At 43.0% G+C, this 19,454-nt stretch overlaps 1 protein-coding gene across 3 annotated transcripts in view; it reads right to left on the bottom strand.

Moving 5' to 3' along the window:
* Window positions 1-1,666: 1,666 nt before the first annotated feature.
* The window catches only part of TMOD2 (tropomodulin 2), a 35,093-nt gene continuing 17,305 nt past the window's right edge, over window positions 1,667-19,454 (bottom strand). For all 3 annotated transcript variants that reach the window (XM_032122838.1, XM_032122837.1, XM_032122839.1), the window contains exons 4-10: window positions 12,791-12,913; window positions 11,626-11,712; window positions 8,827-8,957; window positions 8,131-8,238; window positions 7,716-7,859; window positions 7,247-7,391; window positions 1,667-5,127 (exon numbers count right to left, since the gene is read on the bottom strand). In XM_032122838.1, the coding sequence (XP_031978729.1) occupies window positions 5,093-5,127; window positions 7,247-7,391; window positions 7,716-7,859; window positions 8,131-8,238; window positions 8,827-8,957; window positions 11,626-11,712; window positions 12,791-12,913 (773 nt within the window). In that variant the 3' untranslated portion in view covers window positions 1,667-5,092. The remainder of the gene's footprint in view (window positions 5,128-7,246; window positions 7,392-7,715; window positions 7,860-8,130; window positions 8,239-8,826; window positions 8,958-11,625; window positions 11,713-12,790; window positions 12,914-19,454) is intronic.

The raw sequence follows: 19,454 nt of genomic DNA, 5'->3' as shown, positions 1-19,454 counted from the left end.
GCTATGGCTGAAACAGCTTGTTGGGTTTAATGTGCAAATGCTGTCCTCTATCAAAATATCCAAAAAGTTGATTTGAGAACTGCATGGTTTCATGGTTCCTGTCCAACAGCCTCATCCCCAGCAGAGCACTTGCCCTGTGGTTCCTCTCTGTGCTCTCCTTGAGCTGCATTTGGGTGCCAGCCTGCTGCAGGTTTGGCAGCAGCTTGTGCTGGGCAGAGCGCAGAGCTCCTGGCTGTGGCTGGAGAAACACAGCAGCCAACAGATCAGAGCTACTGCAGTAGGGCACAAGATTTAGTCAGCTTGCACCCCGTTCTGTGATGTTGCATTAAAACTCCCCAGAGTCTCTGTTTCATTAAAAATTGAGATTTTACTTTTGGGTAGATGCATCAAAAGAACACCAGCAAGGGACCTTCTGCATGGCAGCAGCAGGGGATGGGTGGGCAGCGGGAAATGCAGCTTCCTGCAGTTCAGGCTGTCACTCCATATCATATTCATGGGGAAAATGACCTGGCATTCCTTGCAGAGTATGAAGCACTGGGGTTTGCACTGTTGTTGCTCAGGCTTGGGAGAGTATTGAGCTGATTGGAATAAGAAAGGTATAAACATTCATGCTCAGAGACTAAGAACAGTATCAAGTCTCTCTTTGTAAAGTCATTATTTTTCAACTGTATGTGAAATGAAAAATGAGTGCAAGGGAAGAAGCTGATTGCTAAAATAAAGGTGCAGAGTGATAAGCTGGGATACAGTATCTGTGTTCTTTGGCATATACTGCCTTTATATTCAAATTCCCAAGCGAATTGAACACAACCCCTGTAATGAAAGGGATGCAGGGCCAAAACTGGTCTTTTTGTAAAAGCTATGAATTATGTAGAAATAAAACCCTATCTTGGAGATAGGAAATGGAGTGCATGACCTCATGAGCTTCTCTGCAGCTGTATTCTCTGATTCCCTTATGACTGAGGATCTGGGAATTGTGCTGCATAGTTCCCATGGGCACTCCTCTGATTTACGCTCTGCAAATCCCAGCAGAACCTCATACTGGGACACAGATACCTCCTCTTCTTTCAATATGAGATTTCCTCATTTCCTTGAAGAGTCTTGTCCACTTCTTTACATTGAGGAGAGGAAAAGAGAAAGACACTGTGAGATTTCACAATTCAAGTACTGACATAAGTAAAGGCAGTCCTAAAACAGGTAGAGAAGATGTTTTGTTTGTGGGTTAACTGTGAACTTCCCTGGGATTGTGGAGAGCAAATGGTCTGTGGGGAGATGTTCTGACATCTCCTTTTCAATTGTCCTTATGCACTGTGCAGTTATGTGTACTTGGCAGTTCTTTCATCATGCGGCACAGGTTCTAAAGGACCACATTAACCATGTCATTAGCTCAGTGCATGCCTTTAGGCACTCTACAATGCACTTGAGCCCCTTAGAGCTGTGTATAATGTGGAAGAAATTGGTGTGTCTTGGTGTCAAGTTCTAAGGAGGCACCATATGGAAATTGCTGAGACACTGTGTGGAGAACAGAGGGCAGGAAATACATGTGTCTCCACCTGAGAAGGTGAAATCCAGGACAGAGAAAGCTGCGAGAGCCGCAGTGGAGAAAGCTGTTTAATCTGTTGTCAGAGCACCAAGGGGGGCTTGATTCAAAGCACAAACCCATGAAAAATTGCAAAACCCAAATCCTTTGTGAAGGTTTATTTAGAAAAACCACAATGCTGGGGAGTCACTGTTACATAGCGTGGTAATTCTCTTCCTCTTGAATAATATGCACCACAGTGTGCGCATGCAATTCCTTTGCTGCAGAGATAACATCATCCTTTACACATGTACACATATGGTCCTCAGCACACTCTACACTTCACACGGGGGTTAGGACACGCACAAAGCTGAGCTTTCCCATGAAAAAACTCTATAAAAAATACAAACCAAACTGAAGCAGTCAACACGAGAAGCAATGTGCAAAAATAGACAAAGTTACTCCTGAATGTTTGCTTAAGAAAAAAGGACTCTTCTGTCCCTGTTCCCCATTCAGCACTGACAATGGCAGATGTTGTCTGAAAGTAGGATATGAAAGCTAGTCACACCCTGCCCTCCTTCATGTTAGTTGCAGAGATTTTTAACCAGCTAAATAATCCTGTATTAGTATGAAAATCTGCCTTCAAGCATCACCATTGTGTGCTGTTGTTGCATCCAACAGACCTTTATATTGTTGCAATGTCTGACCTGTGATACTCAAGGCTGGTGACAACCAAGGCCTTGTGTGGAGCACACAGAAGAGGGAGGACAGACATCCCTGGTCACTGGTCCCCCTGCAGGGGCTGGCAGCAGCTGCCTGGAGAAAACGCCAGGGACTGGGAGCTCTCCTCCCACGGGCTGGAAGGAGCCAGACTCCCAGGTCCTGGCCATGGGGTGCACGGCTCCAGCCCTCTCTGCTCGCACGCTGGGGCTGGTGCTTGAGAAGATCCCTCACCATGGCTGTGCAAAGGGCATGGCAGATGGAGGGGTGGAGAGCCCACAGGGCTTTCCCCAGCCAGGTGCCTCGGTCCATGGTGCAAACTGGGGCTGCAAAACCGGGATGGAGCCACCTGACTGTGTAACCACGTGTGTGGCTCTGAGCAAAGCTACACAGGACATGCTGCAGACACCATGAAGCAGTCACACCAACCCATCCTTGTGAAACTGCTGCATGCAAATACCAACACTGTCAATGGCAATTAAGACTAGAAATGGATTGCACTTGTTTCCCTTAAACACAGATACGTACCGCTCTTAAAAAAAAAAAATTAAAAAAAATCTTCACAGAATTGATTAATAATTGGGATTCCCTTGGTTGGATCAAAGGAAAAGAACAAGAAATTAGGGGCAGTGTGATTCCTATCACTGGAGGTTATCAGTAACATAATCTTTAGGCTTTGTGGATGAGGATTCTTCCCACTCATGAAACTTCATGGTGCAAAGCCCAGTATTCCCCTGGTAATCCAAATGTTTTTTAAGGATTCTATTTAGGCCCATGCAGAGTTATGACTGTATTACAGAACTTGTAATTTTTTTTTATGGGATATCAAAGTTTTTCACAGAAAATCCTGCATGGATCTAAGGAAACCCTTAGCAAGACTCCCCTGTGTGTTATGTTTCTTACTTACAAAGCAAAGGTTTCAGTTTATTCTTAGGAAGGGAAGAAGTGGAAATTGTAGAGACTGGGAGCTCTCAGGGAAGTAAACTGTGGCTACTGCACTTTATATCCCAACTCAGCAGACCACTTTAGCCAAATGTTTTAAGTGGGATTTCAGTGAGTGTTACTCACGTTGGCCCCCACTACAAAGACCAGTACCCAACAGGAAGATCGTTGCCTTGGACCGACTCATTTCCATTATAAAAGGCACAGAGGGAGGGTTCATCCTGTTATCTTGCACCCCAGCCAGATGAAAACATCACTCAGGGAAGTGTGCCCAGCATCTGCCAACTGCTCTGGGGCTCCCCAGGCCTCTGATCCCCGGATGCCCAGCTGCACAGTGACCCACAGCAGTCCCTGCTGGCTCAGGGGTATCCTGCAGTGACTGTGGTGTCCAGCACTGCCCTGAGGAAGCAGTGCTGCCTCCCTGCTCTCAGAGGAGAGGCCAGTGTGCCCCAGGAGCATTTCTGCAGCTTTCTGAAAGCTTGGGGTGTGTGACACACCTGCACACCTGCCCTGAGTGTCCCTTGGCTCTTACAGCATGTGCACGTGCAACCAAAATGAACCTCTGGCTGTTAGTCAACTGTTGGCAGTGATATACCTGTGGTAGAGAGTAGTTTTAGACTATAAAATACACAAAATGAAACATCAGACTGAATTCTTACTAAAATTTTGACTCTGTTGAGCACTGGGGTTAGCTGCTGCTTCATGAGTGTTTTCCACTGCGTTAAGATTATGTCCAGCATCTAAGTTAAGGCCATGATTTAGCAAAGCATTTGTGCATGTGCTTAAATCTGCCCTTATTCAGATAAACACTGGCACGAATACCCACGTGCCTTGTGATACAGGGACAAACCTCAACTGCAGCATATAAATGTCAGTTATGTAGCTGTCAAAACTACCCCTTTAATGTCTTTTCCCGGTAGCACAGTGGCTCTCCTGGATTAAATATTTAATTAGTCTTCATCTAAAAGGTCCTGAGAACAGTCCTATAATGCTAATAAATGTACATAAATACCAGAACTAAAAAAACCTCATGGCTCAAAGCAAAACAAATATTACTCAGAATACTTGTTTAGGTTAAGATTAATAGCTGTAAACTGTGCATTCTAGTAGCAAACAAAAACTTGTTGGCCTAGAAAAAAACCCAAAACATTCAACGTCTATAGGATTGGCAGCACTAACATTACTTTAGAATGTGGAGTAAGGATAAAAAACATCAGTGTAACATTACAAAATGATCCACCTAAGCTAAGCTTATGTAAACAAGTACGCTTTGACAATGTTTATACGTCTAGGCGTGATCCTGCACTGGGAGCTGGGCGGGTGGAGACCCAACAAGGGGGACGGGTGCTGTTCCAAGCTGGTTCCAGCTGCCCAGATCCCACTGCAGGAGAGAGGCTCAAGGGTGTGAACCTGCAAACCTGTACTGGCATCACTAGTTCTACTCCTGGGAGCAGCCCATTGCAGGATTCAGTTCAGCAGGACTATACACATAAGTAAGGATTATTCACAAACATAAGGCATTGCAGAACTTGGCCCTAAAATTTCTATTTTCAGCAGAGAATCCCTTATCCATACACAAGGTCATACTTTAACATATCTAAAAGTGTCTAAAATAAAGGTCAGAGTCACTATATGTTATGCTCAGTAACACAGTTAAGATGCTGCATATTGGCTTCAGATATTGCAAACCACTTTCTTCATTAAAATCAAACCAACTATGAACCTGTCTCATAGGAATTACATTAACCGTGAAAATTGAAAATGAACAGGCTCTGTTTTCAAGGTTAAAAGGAGACATTAACAGAAATCAGCAACTCCCACTGTAATCCAGTGCCTTCCCTTCTGAGCAGTGAGCACTCTGAGACTGCAGCTGGTGGTGGCCTCCAGTCCTGCCTCGTGTCCTCGATGCTGTGGCTACTGGCGCTCCCCTTCCACCCGCTTCTTGCGAACTGCAAAGCAAGGAGAGAGAGTCATTACTGCCTTCCCAAGAGCACCAGGACTCTTCTCACAGACACTGCCCCTTCCCAGAAACATGAAGCCAGCACAGGAGGAAGGACCTTCTGAGAAATGCTCAGAAGAATTATGCCCACAAATACCATAATTAATAGATCATAATGCCCAACAAAACAATTGTACCTAAACTGCAGTTTTCTGTATCACAGACTGTAGAATTGCACCAAGTGTTCATAGCAATATATTTTTCACAAAAATCAGATTCTGAGCTAAAGGTTTTAGATGATAAAAAAATCACCATTTCCTGCACTTCCTTCCAGTGATTCCATTTAGATTTTTATTACAGTTTTATTGTTCTTTTAAAAGCCACTGTGTTCCAGCTAAATTGATACTGGTCTGCTTTAGTCTGCATGGCAGTGCTCTGGATTATTTAAGCTTTAGACATCAAAAATTAATAACTTCTGTAATTGCACAGTGTATACTATGGGTAAGCAATAATCATATTCTTTTAGAAAATAATTTGAAGTACTCTCAAGTACCGATATCAGGGAATATTGGCAACAAGGAAAATACCATATTGGACCTTTGGTTACCTGTTTAAACTTCACACGTACTGACTGCATCAACCATCTGATAGTAAGTTAATTAACTCTGGTTTCTCACTGGAAACCACGTACATGGAAGTTGTCATTTAGCAAAGCAGAGTGGTAAATGTTGTGTTATGGGCAAGATTATTTTGACAAGCAGTCCCATGTGAATTTTTACAGCACTTAAAATACATTATACCTGGTATAGAGCAGGTTTAGTTGGGCAGCATTTGCTACTCCACATTCTAATAAAATGCACTGAGTCTTTTCTGACCTGGCCGGGTAAGATTTGTGAGGTTCTCCTGTCTGTGTGATAAAAAAGTTAGTGTTATGTCAAAGTGTCATGTCCTGTTTCTGATACTGAATGGCTGAAGTACAGAACAAAGCAGTAGAACTGGATGAATGAATGCTTTACACCACAGAAAATCAATAACAACAATATATTGCTAAACATCCCATTACTTTACTGAGAGGAGGTTTTTTTTCGTCATGCCTTTTTGGCAAACAGACTGCATTATTCCAAAGCCTGCAGTGTAACATCAGTCATTTGTGTCTGCTTTCAGTGTTTTGTTCCTTCATTTATTTTATTTTATCGAATTCCTTTAGGAATTCTGTCCTACAAAATTGTGAACAAAACCATACAACACAAACACAGGAAAATGAAGATTAGTACATAAGTCTAATGGCAACTGGCAAAATAATGGGGAAAAAGGGGTTTTCTCTCTTTGTAGATAGGATGTTTCAAATACCATTCTGGGACACTGATAGTTTCAGGAAAAATGGTATATAGTTGGAACGCTTAGGTACTGCTAAAAATTAAAATTTCAAAACCCCAAAAGCATGTGTGAAAGAAAAAGGCTTTAGCTCAGTTTTTATCTTAGCTCCCACAGAGAGAAGCCCAAGCTGAAACCCGCAAAGACATCGTGGTTTGATACCCCACTCTGAAGCAGAACTGATTGAAAACAGAAAGTTTAATTATTTTCTTCCCCTTCTCACTCTAAACTTCTCTTGCCCAGTGACCTCCTTCGTATTCTGTGTACTGAGCACACAGGGCAGAGCGTGTCACACTCAGGGGACTTGCAGAGCTTTGCTGTCTTTGCCTGTACTTGGTCACACAGGCAGGAGGGTCTGGTTTGCTCCCTTGGCTGGGCAGGCCTGGTCCATCATGGCCTGGACAACAAACTCAGGACTTCTCTGTCCTCTGAAAAAACAGGATGGGTTTGACTCCTCATTTACTGTCCAGAACAGCTGATAGACCAGTGAGAAATCCAGGACACTCCAGGGAAAAGGCTGAAATAACTCCCATTCCCAGAAGGAGCAGGAGCAGAATAGTGGCTCCTAATCACAGTAAGATCTTTGTTGTTGTCTCCCCTAGAGCCCGAGGAGCTTTGCCTCTCCCCTCACACAGAGCAGCTGGAATGCTGTAGTCAAGATTCAGTCAGAATGTACAGACAGGAGGAGTTGTGCCCGGGAAGGTCAGGGCTTGGCTCACACAAATAAATGATGAGTAAATGTAGTGGTATCTTACCCAGATCGTTGTTTTTAGTGATAGCTGCTGCTACCCTGGTTCTTGGACCTTGTTTTGTGAACTGGTATCCAAACTTGAGAATCCTGGAGTTCTCCTCCAGCATCTTGGCAATCTCCATCTCTACAGCTGTCCCAAGCTGCTGCCTCTGTTGGCGATGTAGTGAAGTGTCCCCAAAAGAAAAAGAAACATTTGTTCTCACATGAGAGAGAAGTCAGTGGTTGTATTTAAGTCCTGGGCTGCAAACTACGAAGGGAATCCCTGAAGATTTTGTCCCTGGGTTTTGTACTTGGCTTTGACTTGTTTTATTGAGAAGTTTTCCACTCTTTGGTTCCACTGACTTGGGACATGAGCTACAGAATGACAGAGCCACAGAGGCTGCCTTGACTCTGCCAGAGTTCCCTAGCAGAACCCTCTGGGAATCTCTATGGAAGGGAAACAAAAGTGGACTTCCCCAATGGTCTCTCTTTACCTGGTTGTCAATTTTAATCTCTGTTAGGGATTCATTCTTTTTCAGTGCATCAATCAGTGCCAAAATCCCTGTCCCAGTGATGAAGTTGGATTCTACATTCAGACTCTTCAGTGTTTTGTTCACTTTCAACATATCTGCAAATGCCTGAACAGTCAAAAAGAAGGAACATGAATTGTGGGAGTTTCAGGGAACAATAGAGAATCTGCAAAATATAGCTTAGTACCAACAAGAAAAAAAGCCACAAATATGCTTAGAAGAACATAGAGGTAGATCAGAAGAGATTATATTTCTACTTTGTATAGCCACAGGGAATTCCTGCAAGAGAAAATAAAGAATGTATTCTAAAGCAGACATGGACCTACTTAAAATTTGTTGTGTTGTTTTGGGTTTTTTTCCCAGTAATGTTAAAACTTACAATAGCTACAGGGTCATTGCTTCGAGTAGCTGCAAGGCTGAATGTCTTCACATGTGTGTTGGTTTCCAGAGCTTTAGCAAATTCTTTCAGTGTTGGAATAGGAATATTCTACAGTAAGAAGACAAATCCGGTAATTAGGAAAGCCAGTCACACTGCTGATTTTAATTATTATCAAACTGATGGAGTAGCAACCACAGTCTATGCAAGTTTAACATCCCTGATGCTTTTAGGAGTGCGTCAGCATGGACAGAGCACCGTGTGGGTACAGTGGCCCCCAGAGGCTTGTGGGGCCTGTGCCAGGCTGCCATGTCAGCGCTGCCCAGAACTGGGCCAGGCCAAGGCCAGCACGTGGCCATCACTGAGCTACTTTCCTATTCTGCTGCCAGCTGTTCAGTCTCCACGAGGGCTAATTGAATTTGGCCAGTGATGATTACACAGTACCCATGAGATATCTTCCTTTACCATCTGCTGAAGAAAGGCAGCCAAAGGGAGTCACCCCTTGGGCTGTTAATTGGAATTTAATTCAGTATCAGGAATTGATGACCTTGGAGCCTTGAGCTTTCCCCATCCCTTCCCTGAGTGTCCTGCTTTTTCTGAACAGTAAAGAGAGACAAAATTTGAAGATAAAAGGCACAGGCTTTGGAAAGACTTGAATAAATCCTCCTATGATGACATAAACGAAACCACAGCACCTACCTTTATGTTGTTGAGATTAATTTCTGTGAGACTAGGATCATTTGCTTTTATCCTTTGTAAACTTGCTTCCACATTGGTTGGATTAGGTGGCTCCTCAAAGATGGGCTTGACCTTTTCACCTTTCACCACATCTGCAACACAAGATCTCACGCAATGTCAACCGAGGAACAGGCATCATCATCACTCTGGCTGTTCAACTCCCATTTAGGTTTGTACTGCAGCAGTCCAGGAAGGGTTTATGAGAACCACAAAACCTGCAAGCAGGAGTATTATCCCCATTATCCCTGCCATACCCTTTGCACGTACTGTGCACCCAGAGCTGTCACTGGAGGCTGTGGTCACGGAGGCTGGGCAGCATCGTCACGGGCAAATTCCTCCTTTATATACAAAATCCCTGGAGCCAAAGCCAAATTTGAGCCAAAGCAGCTTTGAAGACTATTGTTTGGGATGTGATATACTGCAAGGGCTGCTTTGTACTGTGTCTAATATCTGTAAAGAAAGGTGTGCTCAGAACTTGCCCGTTACATTCGTAAGAAAATGTCCCTGCACCTTTGAATAGACTGTGCCACGTAAAGCAACATGAGAGGAGGCCCCTCAGTTTCCTCCTCTCAGCTGATACTATCAGCCCTACTATAAATTCAATTAGCTCTTGTAAAATTGCAACATCTGCACTTTCTAAATAATAAAACTATCAAAGCATGAAAAATAAGTCTGTCTGCTAGCACCAAGATTTATGAAATCTTTGAGTAGTCATGTTCCAAAGAACTATGGTATTTAGTGCTGGAAGCTATGAGCTATAAATATTCTCAGACATGCATAAAAATCATAGCTTAGAACACAATTAGTACTTCTAATTCCCATGCATATAGTTGTGGAGATTAATTTATTAACCCTGACCACCCAAGCCACTAGAGGCAAGAAAGGAATATGCTGCTGACCACAAGTATGTTTAAATGTTTTTATTTTATGCTGCGGACAGGGAGAGATTTTGAAGACTTGTGCTCAAGTCTCAGTGTAGCACACATTGCTGTTCATTGCAAAGAGTAAAAGTTCATGCCATGTCATGGGCCAAAAGAAAGCCACATCTTTTTTTAGAACTCATAGTAGAGATGGTCATACACAAACCTTGAGCTAGCTTTCACTCCGCTCTCTTTGATGCCAAACTTTTTTTTTACTAATTCCCTGAGAGACCTCACATATACCTGAATAACACTTCAGCCTTCCTAGGGAGCTGGGAATTGAAAACTACATTTAGAGAATTCACCTTGGATGCGAGGATAGAAAGTAAACAAAAAAAGCAAAGCATTTGTTGCACTTGTGGCAACGCCCGGCCAGACTGGGAGCAGGGAGACACAAGCACCCTGTCCTCAGGTTAGACACCACAGTGTACTCAGCCTACAGTTAGGAGCAGCTTTCATTTTCTACTTCTTCTTGCCTCCCATGAGTTCTTCTTGTTTCTTTAATCATGGTGCTGTTTTGCCACATCGATGAGCAAATTTTTACTGAAGCATTTCACTTGGCTAAGGGAAGATATTGCTTTTGGACCAAAGAACACGGTGATGTGACAGTGATTTTCTGGTTCGTAGGTCTGTGATTGGAACATAGTTTAGCTGACTCACATAGCTGACTTTTTGACTCAGTACAACAAAAATATTCTGAAATCTATGAGGATTAGTAATGCATGCAGTTGCCTGTTATGAGATAGATGGCAGCTCACACAGGGTCCCACTGGGAAGGCTTGCAGAGCAGCTTAATCCTGAGAAAAATGAAGTGACACAGTGTCCTGTCTACTTTCCCACCTCCCCTTTAGTAATGGAAGATGGAAAGGAAAGCCCTTGGTAAAGACAGACGCTGTTCTCATGGCCTTAGAAGAAGAAAACATTTTTTTAGTACTGTTTCCCCAGGAAAGGGCATTCCACAGTTTTGTCTTAAAAAGCAAAGTTTAGCCCACTTGATATCCCAGGGCTTGGAGGTGACAAGCTCTGGATCAAGGTTTGGCAGCTCTTAAGAAAAGCTTGGAATTCAGATGCACCCATTTCTCCCTCCATCCAGCCTCCTGTGGGTTGCTGAGCTAAGACCTGATTCACCAAAGGTCCGTTTATTTAGTGCAAACATTTCTGGATTTGTTCCTAGTAACTACAGCTGTTTCTCTTGGGGGATTTCTGGAACAATTCTGTTTCCTGTGTCCCGAGGGAGCCACAGAACAGGCACAGTTTACATACACTGCCACGGGAGCCAGGCGGACGTGGTGGATCAGAGGGAGGAGCTGGGGCAGGAGCACATCCCTGCAGTCTCTGCCTCCCTATGGATGCAGCTTGAGGTGACTCTGGTCACAGATGTGCCTAGGACAGGGATTCTGCCACATTTGAGCCCAGTGGTTACAAGTCATTTTTCAGTTGTGTAAATGTAGGTACTTGGGGCAAGATGGCCTGGCCTGAACTGTGGCCAACTCTTAGCTGCAGCTCACTGTTTTCTGCCTGCTGCCTAAACTGAAGTGGAATGGAATTTTGTATGTCTTTGCCTCTTAAATACTCCCACTCTCTCAAGCACCTCTGCAGAGCCAGATACTGCTTTCTAGGAAAACAAATTTCCTTAGGAATGTTCTGTTTGTATACTACTGTTGTCCTTATAGTGAATTTTAAGATTGTTTTTACTTTTAAAAAGCCACCTCTCATGATTAATTAGATCAATCAGTTAGGCCCAGCCACATTACACTAAATTAGACCAACAGAGCTCACCTATAGGTGTAGAAGTGCCAAAAGATGACATGCAGCCCACAAGAGAAATCTGCTTACTTACTTCTCACGATTCCTTTTCCATCTTTACCGCGGGCCCCTGCTTCATCAAATTTTGGGTTGTTGACCATATTGTGCACTCCAAGAACAGCTGGAATGTGTAAATACCAGCAAGAGGATACAATGTTAATGGCAGGAACACAGATTGCAGGAAAGTATCTCCTACAAATTGTACTTTAGTTCCCCAAACAAAACCCCCTTTACAAAATGTTCACTGTCTGCATCATGCCTGCTTGTAGGGAGAGTCTTTTGGGCTCCAAATTCTGGAGATACAGGCACTTTCAATATAGATTTTTGAACAATTGAGTCAATGTAGAATGCATATCACAGAAGTGCCAGCTGGAAGGAACCACTGTGGGTCGTCTTGTCCAGCCTCTCCTGCAGGCAGGAGTGTTGCCAGCATTAATGAGGTCAGCCATGGCTTTGTCTAGCTGCAGTCTGAAAACACCCAGGGATGGAAATCCCACCATCTCTTTGGGTAATTTGTTTCAGTGCTACGCTCCTAATCACTTTTCTTCCCTAACATAAAACCTGAACTTCTTGTTACTCTTATGTTCTATTGTTTGGTGTACTTGAAAATGTCACTGTACGTGTGATGAGCTTAATGCATTGGCATTCCCACCAGGGTTTCTTATGGAAGCACATCGATATTAACATGCTTGGAAAACAATAAGAAGTGGTGAAGACACCCAGGTCTAATGACCTGGCAACCAATTTTCTCATTCAATGGGTTAGATTCCAAATTTCCTCATGGATTCAGGATCTTTATCCACTGCATTCTGTGACAAGTTTATCCTGCTATTTGGGATGTCAGAGTTGAGAGGAGGTAGCAAGAGTACACTACAAACAATGTGAGTACAGTAAGGTCAGTCACTCCCATTAGAGTGCCAGCACCCCAGCCTGCAGTCCACTGAGCACCCTTCCCTTCCCGAAATCCCGTGAGCTGGTTCATCTTCCCCCCTACAACATCAGTTGTAAGTAGAGGAGTCTGAAATGCAGCAGCTGTCGAGTCACGCTTCAATCATCCCGGGCAACGAGTGGCCCACAGCTTGGCCACCTGTCAGACAAGCACCAGGGGCCTGAGGGGTCATCATGAGACACTCCTGGGGGCAGGTCTGGCCAGAGAAGAGCTGGACATTTGGGAGGATCATATCTATGTATTATCTAACCTGCGAGGTCATAGAGCTCAGTATCTGAAGCACTGGCCAGGGCCTCTTCTAGTTCTGGATCCAGGGTCACTTTCTCTTCTGTGCGGGTTTCTACAGGCTTTTCTTTAGGGATAAATATTTTTCCTAAGAGAATAAAAAAAACCAGAGTGAGCAATGAATTATTGGAACAACTCCTTTGCCTCCTGGCAGCAGGGGAATAGGTCTGTGACAGTGGAACTGCTCGGAAATATTATCTCATGCATGTTTTTCTCTTTCTTACTTGATGTTATCCTCCCCACCAGAATCTTAGCAAATCTAAAAATAAAAGGTGCGGATTTCTGCTCTGTGTTGTTGACTGTTATTTTAGGGAATGTGCTCTCAGGAACAGTCCCAGCTGGGATTTTTCTGAAGGTCCTGTGTCCTTAAATAGGCAGAATCAGGTCTATACAAAAAGCTTGCAGAAATTTCATCCTTCTATTTAAATGAGGCACTAGGAGCAGTTAAAACCATCCTACTGCAAGAATCTTTCAGTTCATGAACTCCATACCTGATCCTGAAAGCTCAGCAAACCTGTTCTCTTCCAGTAACTCAGTTTAATACCCAGTCCCTCCAGTGTATTTCCCCTCTGTGTCTCCTGATGATCATTCACATAAATAGCCTTATCCTGATCATTTGTGCAGGCCTGAGCAGTCTGAACTGAACCACATGTAGCCCAAGAAAGACTTCTGACGTGTTTGTCTCTCTCTGTATCCTGCTGATACCTTTGGGTGTGCAGATGTGTGTTTCCATGCAATATTCCCCCAAGACTGAGGTCATTGGCCTGTCTGCTGAAATGAGGAAACTGCAGGATAACTCCAGGAACAACACAACAAGTTCCACTACTGCTGTGGGCTGCTATGATGGTTAACCTCAGCAGTGTGATGATGCAACTGCAGATGCTTGGAGCGAGGCCCTTTAAATCAGAGCTGGAGCTGCACTTGAGTCAGCAGCACTGCTGGGCCATCATCATGGCATCACTCCCACTCGGCCCTCCTGACCAAAGCCCTGCAGTCACTGACACACTGGATGATGCCACATGCAACAGACAGTGCCACTGCTCCAGTAAGGGGCTGAATTCCAAGGGCTACTGTCCAGTGTGGGATAGTTCCCCTCACCTGGTCCCTAACAACTACTCCTCAAGCAGTCTTTAATTAATCCTATTGTAATGAAGCTGTGATGATCTTTGGTGCAAGTGGCTGTGGCCCACTGTCAGCTTTAAATTTTATTTTTGTGCAGCTTTGTACACTCTAGATGTAATGCTTGAAGCATATCCTGTGACTTCTTGAAATGTCTCTGAAGTAGTTTAACTGTATTAGTGATACTGTTACCATTCATAAATGTAATTCTGATATTTAGTGTTGAACTACAAATGCTTTGTCTCTGGTTTTGCAACACTGTCATCCTTTTGTGGCTTTGTTTTTCCCCATTATGTTCCAAAGTATCATTTTCATGTAGTAATTTCCAATTCATTTATATCTTTTATACAAGTTTGTCTACAGCCATTTTTTTGCTGTCAGCTTCCATGACTCAAGTCACTGAATAAGCTCAGAAAAAAAATTTAAAGGAAATTCCTGAAACTCTGGTAAGGTTTATTGATACACGATTCAAATTATTTACCTTGGAGATATTTCTACCAAGGCTAAACAACTTCTGAGTACAAAACTGGACAGAAAGTTATGTAGAAAGACGAAGTAGTATCATGGTATGATTTATTTTTCATGTGATACTTTAAGTAAGTAATCTTTTGAGAAAAGACTTCCAGAAGATAGAAGCCTTTGGTGGGTGAGAGGTAAGAACCATTTAAACTGTGACTGCATTGGGCCACAGCAATCAGGGACAGCCATCCCAGCAGCATCAAACAAAAGTCAAGTGGAAATCTGAGGAGAGAAATACTCTGCAAAGACAGGTCAGTCATGCTCTCCAGATTTAATAGCAGCACAGGTGGTAAGACTTCAGACTCCCTCTGTGCTACCACCTAATCTGAAGTGTTGGATAACAGTTTCCAGACACCACTGACCAAGACTTAACTTGATGCCAGCTTGACAAGGAAAAAAATTCATTACTGTGCTGGAAGCTAGACAACCAAAATCAATCAGAATATCTGAGTGAACAATCAATAGTGAGGAATACTGTCCATAAAGTGTTCTCCTTTCAGATCACTGGTGGATCCACAGGAGTTTCAAGTATCCAGTAGGTTGTTTGAGACACTGAGGGAATCCTGCTGATCCTTATCCTGCCTGGTAGTACTGTTCTGTGACAGCAATCTCCACAGAGCCACAGCGTGTGGAGACACAGCATCTCCAGCAGGCACTAGGGCATCCTTCCCAGGGCTGAAGCCCAGCCCCACTTTTAACAAATACTGCTGCCAGCCTGTACTTTCACACATAACACTGTAAGGGGACACAGGACCCTGAGCTTGGACTAAACTGGACACGATACGTGGTAGAGTTGGTCTTTGTCTAAGGACTTTGGATGTGTGCAGGCCAAGTACCTTGCACAGCAAGAAATCAAGGGGTAATGGAAACCAGTACAGGCTCATACCTTTTCTGTGCAGTTCACATATATAGGAATACCATTTCAAACATTTGCTTCAGGCAGACGTAATTGTTGGCTGACAGCCCGGCTCTCGTTAAATGTGCATATGATTCCCAATGATAGTTTCATTCAATGCATTCTTGGCAAATGTTTTAGAAAAAAAATTCTATTATTGGTTATATGAAATATTTAAAGGGGCAAGGTCACGTCCAAGATAGTAATATATATCTTTAATGTATGTGGGCCTTGCTGGCATCCAGTGGTGTTTTAAAAATATTCTTTTTACTGCTATCTTGACAAGAACATTCCACTGTGAGGAGATTCTGTAGCACAGCAGATGGAGGCTAGAAGGGCTCATGTTTTAGCATGTTATTAGGAATTTATTACCTGTCCATCAACTGCAAAACCGTGTGTCTGTTTATAGACAGCTGTCAACCAGCTTCCTTTCATTATTTAAGGAGAGAGTTTGAAGATTCAGGAGGTCTCTCCTAGTCCCACATCTGTACATTGTAAATTCATTTTCCAGTGCATCATGGAATTCACTGACAAAATAAAATATGGATTGTGGCTTCCTTGATTCAATGGTCCAACTTAAAATTTATTATTTGGAAGAAGCCTTGGAGGAATAGTGACATTTCATTATTTTAAAGTGAGATTTATGAAGAAAGGCTGCTGCTCTTGGTGTTCTTTATATTCACACTGTGTTTTAGAAGGTACTTTATTATTACTTTATTCTGTGTGGTATAATTAATGTTGGCTGTTTTATCTTTTGCCTCCAGAATATGCTAATATTCTGTGCTAAGTCTTAACAGCAATACCTTAACTTTCTACCAATGAAAAACACGTGACAAAAGTTCTGTTTATACACAACTTGAGCTACTTTGGTGTTAACAAGACAAAAATAACCACACTTCTGCATAAAAATAATGTATTCTTTGTTTAACTGCAAACCAAAATTCAATTGTAGTAAGATACGATTTTGTTTTTACACAAGCATAGAAACCCAAAGTGTGTGGAATCCCAAGTGCTTTCTTTCAATGTGAAATTTTAAGTGTGCATCACTGCAGTTCTCCCCTCCTTTTGGCCAAACTGGGCTAAGTGTCTGGGGTGACCTGGATGATGACTGAGGCAGCTTATTACAAACCAGGGCTTTCTGACTGTGAGTGCAGTGAGCAGAGTTTTGTCCTGGTTCAGTTTAACTGCAGACCTACTCCTGTTCACCCACTGCAAAAACAAAACTTCTGTTGAAACTGAAATATGATATGGTTCATGTTTTCCTCAGAAGAGGCTTGGGGAAACAAAATCCATTGACAAGCAGAGGGAAGAAGGATTCAGAGAAGGGCACTACAGAGAGATAGAGAAATGTGGACCAAGGTAAAAGGAAAGCAAATTCTCTATGAAAAAAGAAATTCATTGGGAACAGACATGAATCACAGGTGTAATTCTGCCACTTGGTTCAGCCAGGTCTCTTTTCCTGCATCGTGCAAATGCCCCCATTAAAGCCCTGTCAGAGTAACACAAGGAAATGAGATCCCTCCCTTACACAGCAGCAATGAACTGCCATGTGCACATCTGCAGGAAGATTGATTAACTGAGCAGGGAACGCTTCAAGTGGACTTTCCTGAAGTGAGGTTTTTATTTATTGTTATATAAGGAGAGGGAGAAAAAGGAATTTGGAGAGTGCAGTTGGTAGGATTTTAGTAGCAAGTCCAATCTAAAAACATTTTGAGGATTTCACCTTTGTTTATAGTTTGCAGCATTTGGAGCATCATTTCTGAGATGTCTCCTCTATTCCTTCCTTCTTCTGTCATTAGACTTTTATGAATGAATATAAATTGCCACCATTTTTATTTTAGTATTTATTTATATTTAGTATATACTTGGTGTTTACTCCCATCTTGTAGAAGTCAAAACTGTACAAGCCAAAACTCAGTAAAACTCAGAGCAATAGGAAATAAGGCCATTTATATTAGCTGTAAAAAATCTCCTTTTATTTAACATCAATTTTTTAAGGATATTTACTTAATTTTATAATATAAATGCATTTTCTGCCATAATTGTAAAACAATAATGTACTTTCTTTTCCTACAAACTGTAGCTCAGATTATTGTACTTTCAAGAAAATACCTGGTTACACTTACTACTGCTGACTTCTCAATGAATCACTGACTACAGTGAGTGCCTGTTTGTTCTCAATTACAGAATGCTACACTGACCTTGGGAGTGAAATTCAATAATCCTGGAAATCTGCCTTGCATAAATCACAGGCACTTGATTCACTTTTTCCATTTTACACTGTTCTTTTCTGTTGAGGCTTACTTAAACCCCTCCCTACAAATATTCTATAAAAATGGAGCTAAATTAGTTCTTACCAAGGACAAATTTGTATTATGAAGAAGAAAACAGGCCAAGTTTGAGTAAGCGTGAAGCTGAACACCAGTAGTAATAAAAATCATAATTGTTGCTGTTCTGTTGGTCTTGGATTAGTGTCAGCATATTCTATGCCTTAAAAATTATGACAATGGAATAAGAAGGTTGCAAAGATAAGCATTCCAAAGTTATTAAATCTATTGTGCACAGAAAAAGTGAACTTAAGTTGCACCAGTATCCTTGACTTTGATCAGCATGCTGTGACTCTGCCACTGCAGCAACACCTTCAGAGAGCTCTCCTGGAAAGCATGCGTGCTCAAACAAAAATAAACAAAAGCCAACCCGTATTTTTTAAAACAGAAGGAAGCCCAGAATTTCTCCAGACCCTCACACGAAGTATCACAAGTTAGGATGCAGGGCAGTCCTCTGGATTCCCTCCTGGATTACCCGCTCCACCAAGCGAGCAGAAAGCTCTTATATCTGGTGTGGAATGGTGCCAGAGGAGGAAGAAACTCAAACCGTGCCACTGCACTTCAGTGATGTCCTCCTGGACATCAAAGACCCTTGAAACATGGGCAGAGCGGAATGCAGCACTAGTTATGTTCCTTTCTGGCCTCTTTTCTCCCATCCAACACATTCTTCTCCTCTTTCCTTTCCTCAGGAAGGCCCCCTGTGCCTTCCCCATCCCCTGTGTCTCCTGGTTTTAAAAAAATCTTTGAATCCTGACCCTTCCCACCACCTCCTTTCCTTCTGCCCTCCCTTCCTCGCCACTGCTGTCCTCTACTGCTCCTTTCCCTAGAGCTGCCACATCTAGTCCTTCATCCTGGAATATTCATACAGCTCCTCAACCCCCCCACCCCACCTCTCTGCCCCAGCCTCTCTGCTGGCTGTTTACTCTTTTTTTTCCTTTACAGTGCCCTCACAAAGGCAGGGGAGCTCGGTCAGAGCAGGAGGGAGTCTCCCTGCCCTTGGTCCTGGTGTGACAGTGGCATCCCAGAGGAGCAATTGCAGGAACATCCCGGGAGCCTGGCCACGCCGGGTCCCTCTGGGCACTGCTGGGCTGTCACATGTGCTGCCACGGGCAGGCAGGAGCTCTGGCTGACACTCACTGCACGGGGAGCATCTGGAGAATGCTGTAACCAACTGGATGGACAAGAAAGCACAATATTTTGAAGATGCCAGACTTGAGTATATTTCCCTGGGGATTCCAAAGGGCATACATTTCAAGTCCTCTCTTCAAAGTGTGGAGGCACTGCAGGTCATGAAAAAAAACAGCTGGAAAAATTTTCTCTAGATGGATAAAACAATGTGTTTTCTCCTAATCTTGTTCTTGGAAGCAGCTAAGTCCTTTTTGCTGACACTTTCCAAAAATTCAACTCGAGGCAGCTTCTCAGCATGGGAACTTTCTCTGTGAACTGTGCAAGTTTGGCAAAGTCATGAAGAACTAAAAGAGAGTCTTAAAAAAGCAAGCAGTGAAAGGCACTGGCTAGAGGCATTACTGTCAGCAACTGCAACGCTTTCAATGCCTTAAGAGACAAACATCAGCTCTAAATTTAAGCCCTAAAGAATAGGAAAAAGGTGGCAGAAATTTAATCAAACCGTTTAAGCACTGGGGGTGAAACAACAGCCATGTCAATCCAGGGAAGATACTGTGTCTCTATACTAAACCCTGACTTTTGAAAGCAGCCTGTTAGACAGTGTGGAATTGGAACTCATTAGCATCTACTCCAATGCTGTGACC

The sequence above is a fragment of the Corvus moneduloides genome, chromosome 13 (genome assembly GCF_009650955.1).
Source record: "Corvus moneduloides isolate bCorMon1 chromosome 13, bCorMon1.pri, whole genome shotgun sequence".
NCBI classification, from domain to species: Eukaryota; Metazoa; Chordata; class Aves; order Passeriformes; family Corvidae; genus Corvus; species Corvus moneduloides.
Note: the sequence above shows the minus strand (reverse complement) of the source record. Positions and strands in the feature narration are given on the sequence as shown.